Source organism: Hibiscus syriacus, unplaced genomic scaffold, assembly GCF_006381635.1.
Source record: "Hibiscus syriacus cultivar Baekdansim isolate YM2019G1 unplaced genomic scaffold, ASM638163v2 tig00004355_pilon, whole genome shotgun sequence".
NCBI lineage: Eukaryota > Viridiplantae > Streptophyta > Magnoliopsida > Malvales > Malvaceae > Hibiscus > Hibiscus syriacus.
Window position 1 is genome coordinate 390,606 of NW_024062011.1, and position 7,668 is coordinate 398,273.

The window sequence follows — 7,668 nt, forward strand, 5'->3', positions numbered from 1 at the left end:
GAGGGGATTCAATTTATTGCATTTTTTATATTACTAAAATATATTTTATTATTTTTTACGAAATTCATAACTAAGCTAGTACTGTAGTACATGACACATTTCCATATAAAACATTGAACACTTTGTCGTTTAATGATATTGAAATATTAATAAAGATGTCACATAATAGTGAGGGTATTTTTTTCACGAAATATAATTTTAAAATTTTACTTATTTACAAATATATATTTTTAAAAAATATGATAAAATAAGTTTTCAAATTATTTAAGTAAGATTAAGATTTAAATTCATGTGTAAATTAAAAAAATTAGTTTAAAAGGATGCTTTGTTTATTATTATGATTGATTGATTCAAATCATGTATTGTATATGTTTATTATGAGATTAATTTCTTCAATCTAATTTATATCATTCACGATATCATAATTAAAGGATAGTCCATAAATATATAATACTCGATTCGAATTAATCAAATATAAAATTAAGTGTCAATGATTATAAACTATTTATTAAATGTGATTCATATAATATTATTATTGATACATTATATATATACATAAATTCATTAAATTCAACATTTTTTTAAAGAAAAAATTTCATCATAAATTACTTATTTATTTTTATTTCGCATTAATGTGAATGTGTCACGAGGAATTCATGACCTTACCGACTTTTTAATTTATCCCCGAACCAAGGTACTTGAATTCATGAGGCATGTTTCTCAAAAATAAAATAAACTACGAGGCATTCCTTATCTTTGATTATGGGATCATCATTAAATTGATCTCTTACTTTCAGTAATTATGACTTAATAGTTAGTGATCTTAAATAGCATAATAATTAGAAGATAAGCATTGATGAATATATAGTGAGCTAACGTAAAGTTTTGCATTCTTATCATATGTCACTCAATTTCAATAATTATGATTGAAATATACAGTGGATCCATATTCTACTTGATTTGAAGGTATTATAATTTGGTAATAACCCTTTACACTAAATTAATTTAAGATGATATTAAAATAAAATATATAAACTAATTTTTTATTAATAAGTAGTACTATTTGTTTTTAAAACCTCTTCACCATCAAACAATGAATGCTCAAATAACTTTCATTCTCTAGTGCTGAAACTTGGAACACTTATGAAAAACAATCAGTTTTTAACCACCAAAATAACTTGATTCATGCGAAAATAGATAAATCATTTTAGATTTATTTATTTTTTCTGATATTTTTCAGAAAAAAATATAATACATAACATCATAAAAATGAACTATCTTAACCTATCAAAATTTAATACTATCATATATGAATATCAATTAAAAGCACAGCATAAAAAACTAAAAGACACATAAAACATTTTAAATATATAAATAGCACAATAAGTTTTTTAATATAAACTAAAATCAATCAAATTCCCACATCATCCTAACTATAAAAGGAATTATATATATTCCAATAGTATCCAATATACATGGCATGTTATTTTAATCATTTTTTAATAGTTTGGAATAAATTATAAAGAAGTATTTATTAAAAAAATTATTAATCATTAATAACACGCTCTATAATTAATAGAGGTTGATTCAAGTGGTAAGCAGTTTGATATTGCTAAAGCAAGGCTCATGTTCGATCTTTGTGTATGCAGAAAATCTCCGTTAGAAAACTCACCCACCAAAACCAGATTTACAACACGGATCGATCCAGATTAGTCACGACAAAACCTTAAAACCGGGAGAACAACCAAACAAAAATATAACACACCCTACGGGTGTTCAAACCCAAATCCTCTAAATCAACATTTAAACCCATAAAAGTCGGTATTAATAGAATACATATTTTTTAAAGAAATAAAATGCATATTTAAATGTATCTAACCTCGTAACTCCTGAAATATTATAAAACGTAATAATATCAATTAAATTGAAATTTAATTAAAAGGTGTTATAAATTTAAAATAAAAAAGTATAAACTTTTAAATAATAAAATTTAAGGTTCAATTTTATTAAATACTATCTTTAAAAACAAATCCACACTAAACTAATTAGTTTAAATCCATGATTTAATTTAGTGTTAATTGAATGGGTGTGAAGATGTGGACACATTGTATTGGATAATGAAGAAGGTAACTACTTATTGGCTAATGTGAATATGCTTATGATATTAGCAGTGATTAACGGGGCGTTGCACAAAGATAGGTTAGGGGAAAGAGAGAGGGATGATGTGTATTGCACTTTCTTTATAAATTCATTTGTTTTTGTAGTTTATTATTGCTCACCCACATTGCTTTTTAATCTATTCTTTCATTATTTCTTAAGCACTAAGTAATGCGGTTTCGTGTTTGTTTCCTTTTTTTCTTATTTTAATTATGGGATATATTACAAATTTGATCTCTTTTGTTTCGATTCTATTCACATTTAATCATTAGAATCAGAAAAATTATGTTTCAATCATCTATAATATCATTTATTACAATTTGATTACTAAACCATTAATTCTCATTTTAAAAAACATTAAGGAAGAAATGTGTGTTTTAAATAAATATCAAGATACGAGTGTTTATTTATAACAACTATAAGTTTTAAATATATTTATATATATATATATCAAGGATAGAGATGGTCAAAATACTCGAAATTTGACAGATTTTAGCTTGATTTGATCATATAGAATCGGGTTTTTTTTATTTGGAATGGGTCGAGATGGATTTTGAGAAAGAGAGAGTCAGGAAGGAGGCAAATATATGATCCAAATAATTACTATAATGTTCCTCTTTGTATATCTATGAATAACTATTGTAATATCTCTATATCTTTTCAATTATATCCTATATTGTTGAATAAAAAGGCATTCGTGTTGAAGTAGATTGAAGATATAATTTTATCAAAATTTGAAATGATAGAACATCACCAAATAACGATACACGTTTTTTATTAAAAAAACGATACAACTTATGATCAAATAAGAACTTTAAATTTTCAGGTCAAAATTGAAATGACAAAAAAGAATCGTGTTTATCCTTAATCAATATGCATTTAAGGGTGTTACTAAAGAATTCAGAAATTGTCTAGACAATTTGTTTTTGAATAATTTCCACTTATGAGAAGAAAAATGAAAATTTTACTATTAAATTAATAAATTAAGAGATAAAAAAATGTTATCTTAAATCTTTTAACTATATACTCTAGAGACCGTTGAAAATTCTTTGTAAACGTAACAGATATAGAATTGGAAGACATAAAATACTTTTAGAATAATATTATTTGATTTATAATATAGTTAGACTTTTGTTAATAGATACAACGTATTGATGTAATGGTACGACAAACACAACTTTATTAGGCCATAAAGAGAGAGCAATCCCAATAATTTCATAACTATGCTGTACGAGATATGGAAAGCTTAACTAGACAACATTATTAGTTAATTGTACGTAACCAGATTTTAATATTGGTTTAGAAGATAGAAATCTGATGAGACAGAGGGGCTGCCTCCTCGTGTGAGACAGCTAGTTCAAATTTCAATGTCAGCATGTAAAAGTCAATCCATCGTATTTGTATGGGTTAATATATATTTTAGTACATAAACTTAACTTTGATGTTCAAGTTAGTATCTATTTTTTTTAATTCGGTATGTAAATTTTATTTTTTTAGGTTAAACTGATACTTGAGTTTTACTTTTTTTTTATTTAAACAGGTACTTATAACTTTTTAACCAATGTGAATAAAGAAGTCGAGTTCATGTATCAATTTGAATTAAAACAACCGAGTTTAAATACTTAACTGAACAAAAGAAAGTTAAATATCAAATTAAATCATAAAACCAAGCTCAAGAGTCAAAATGTGTATTTACCCTTTTGATATCAACCCCATGATTACAAAAGATAACTGAGTTGCATTGCTTCCTAAGATGGGTTTCCCAAATTAATTAACAAAAAATGTTTAACATTCCCTAATGAAGTGGTAGGGAGCAAAAGATAAACATTAGATTAGGTGAAAATAAATGCGGTTTAGGGTGTCAAACCTCTATTCTATATTATAACAATAATTAACCTTGTCTAAAGATAATATTTAATATTTATTTTATCATAGATCCAACAAATATATAATATATATTGAATTATTTATATATTTGATATTCAATTATGATAATATCATTACGTTTATTTGAAAAACATAGCATTGGAGCATCAAAGAAAATCACCTAATAAGCTGCAGGGTTCAACCATCTTTGAGAATATATATTATTCAATGTTGAAAAATAAAATTTCACATTTATTTATAAATATATAAAAGAAATGTAATATCAGATAGGTGTATTAAAAGAAAAATGGACAATTCAATATAGTTGTTGAAACAGACAACTTAAAGTGTATGATAAAAAGAGTATTGAATCAATGTGTTTATATTGCTATGTGGGCTTTGGATATTTACATAGAACCTTAAATGTATGGACTTGTAAATTTGGGTTTTGGGTGTACAAATCCTTGAAAGTTTTGAATTTTTTCAAACTTTATTCTTTCTTATCTAATTGAACATTTAAATCAAAAAATTCAACCATAATCTTAAATTGAAAATATTTTTCTTCAATTTCTTAGATCGATCTGAATTTATTCTTGGGGATACATTCAAACTGCAGCCTTTTAAGTTCTTTCTCCACAGTTCATAGCTGGTTTTAGCCCTTTTCATGGATGATCAAGTTAGACCAATATTCAAATATGCAATTAGAAAGACTATCATAGTTGATCAATCAGGCCATGACAATTTCACCAATATTAAAACTACCGTTGATTTCATTCCATCAAACAACCAAGGTTGGACACTTGTTCATGTTATACCCGGCATCTACTGGTAATTACAGCTGAAACTCTTTCACACACACATGTATATATATAGCTCTAATATTGCTGTGCTCCAATCTGTTTAGTGAAAAGGTGAATATCCCTAGTAATAAACCAAAGATTCTTCTCCAAGGAGAGTCGAGACAAGTGACAATTGTCCAGTTTGGAGATGGGGATGATTCCATTCAGAGTTCTACTTTTCTTTGAATGCAGATGATTTTGTTGCCATGGATATAACATTCAAGGTCCGAGTAGAAATTGATAACCCTTTTTTTCTTCTGATGGAATACTCAAAAACTTGATCCTGGAAAACCAATTACATGGGCACCGGCAGCTCAGATCAATGCGGACAAGGCCTCGTTTTATCGATGCGGATTTGTAAGTGTGCAAGATATGTTGACAGATTCCGAACGACGTCACTACTTCGAGAGTTGCTATATCGAAGGCGCCGATATGGGGCAATGGCAGATCAATTTACCATGTAAGTAGGCGTTTACAGCTTGAATCTCTTTTTATGTCTCCAATTCATTTATATTTACACTCGAATATCATGTAGGAATGCAAGATAAATCTAACAGCATTATCAGAAGGCGCGGCTGGTTATATCACCGCTCAGCTCGAGATAGCACGGCCGATAACAGCGGTTTAGTGTTCAAACACGGTTTGATCTTCGGAACCGGTTCTGCCTATCTAGGAAGAGCATACAGGCCTTATGCCAGAGTATTATTTCACAACACCAAGATGTCTGATGTAATTGTTCCTCAGGGTTGGTCGGCATGGGATTATGTTGGCAAAGAGTAAGATTTTTGGCCTTGGAATAATTTTTCTTTATCACAATTAGTGAATCAATTAGCCAAGCATTGTTTTTTCACAAAACTGTGTAGAAACGCTATAGTTTCTGCGGAGGTAGACTATAAAGGACCTGGAGCAGACAAGTCCAAGCGTGTGCCATGGGAGAAAAACTTGTCGACCAAGGATTTGAGACATTTACTAAATCTCAACACTTTCATAAACCAAGGAGGATGGATCCAAAAACAACCTAAGCTTAAGACAGTCCCTTAAAACATGTTTCTTATATATATATATAGGCAGAAGGATCAATATTGTAGTTATGGAAACAAGCGGTTGTAAGATGGGAAGAAGCCAACACAATCTAAGTGAGGGGAAGGGGACCAGAACCCACAAAGGCAACGTTGGTAGGGACATGTTCGGAGCAATGTTCGGTAAGAATGTCGAATTTGAGTTGTCCGAGCTTGCGATAGTTGGAATAGTAAGGGAAAACGTTGAGATGGTTGGTGTTGGATGCTAAGATGGTGGAGAAATGGATCTCCAAGTGACCCTCGGCTTCTCCACAAAGTGGGATCAACTTGGACCTGGTTTCTTGAACTTTCATGCAAAGCTTGGTGACATCAATGAGGCTGGGTGGCATGCATGTGAAGACGAACTGTGTGAAGAGCATGTTGACATCTTTGGAGCGTTTGAGATTATCGAGGCTTGAGATTTGGGCATACAACTCGCAAACTTTTTCTACCAATTGATCTTTCTCGCAAACCATGTCGACACTATGAGGTTATAGAGAACACTCAAATTTCTTTCAAAGATAATTTCCAAAGGAAATATGTATAGGGGGTGAAGGGGAGAGATTGACAATCTCAGTATCTACAATGGAGTTCTTATTTATGGGCAACTGCGGACTGCCGTTGTTCTTGTTAGGGTAAACTACATTCATAGTCATTAAACTTTCAAAACTTACATTACATTCACTACATTTTTAATGCACTTTTATTATTGTCAATTGATGTTAGTTGTTAATAAAAACTTACATGATAGGTTAAAGTATTCTTCCCAAAAAACTGCGTAAGGTTCCAAATTGGCAACCGTCGTAAGAGTCAAGTTTTTGATGTATAAAAGAATCGTTGGTCAATTAGTAGTGAGAAGATTTTGACAAAAACATAATAGGTTGATTTTATGTTGATGGTTGATGTGACAAGTCAAAAAAATTTAGCTTTTAGTTATGGTTAGAATTTGAGGAGATTGAATGATTTTTTTGACGAGTTTAAGCCGAATAAAAGAAATAGATTAATAAGATGGGTGTATCAATGATCTTTTCAACTAAAAAAAACCATCCATCGATTAGAAAAATGACGATGAAAGGAGTAACAATGATTGTAAGTTTTTTAGGGTTTTTAATATTCTTAGTTGCACCGTTAAAGATTAATGGCTTAGTGATTGAAATGAAATTTATTGTCTAATAAATATTTTTCAACTTTAGTGATTAAAATAAAAATACTCTAAAACGTAAACTTTAAACCCTAAATATTATGAATAATGCATAACTTTCAGTTCACCACCCATTTAGCAATATCATCAGCTTGTAAAAAGTAGCATGAAAACGCTGTGTCCACGTTTAATATCTTGTAATATAAAGAGAGAGATCTGCAAAATTGCAGTGAATTAGTTGAATTTCAATTTTGATTTTTGACAAATAAAATCAATCTCACTATGACCTGCTTGCATACCGCTGTCATCATTAATGCAAATTACCATGATGAGAATACTCTCTTATTAGTATTATCATTGATCACACATTATGCAAATTTCCATGACACCCCCTATTCTACTTATAATGGCAATAGAGACTTTCTCATTGGTTTTGTCAAATCTTGCTCTTTTATATGCATATATAATTTTCATTTCAAGTCGCCTATCTATATTAAGACTCCAGAGATGAAGTTAAAGCCATGTAATTTATATTGATATATGTTTTAATGCATAAACTCTAAATTTTAAAATATTTGACACATTAACATTTAAATATTGTTATATG

The 7,668-nt window shown here is 29.2% G+C and overlaps 1 protein-coding gene across 1 annotated transcript; it reads left to right on the forward strand.

Moving 5' to 3' along the window:
• Positions 1-5,399: 5,399 nt before the first annotated feature.
• Positions 5,400-5,903, forward strand: LOC120193207 (probable pectinesterase 29). The gene is made up of 2 exons (XM_039195770.1): positions 5,400-5,638; positions 5,726-5,903. The coding sequence occupies exons 1-2, from the start codon at positions 5,400-5,402 to the stop codon at positions 5,901-5,903; spliced, it is 417 nt and encodes a 138-aa protein (XP_039051701.1).
• The last annotated feature ends 1,765 nt before the right edge of the window (positions 5,904-7,668 follow it).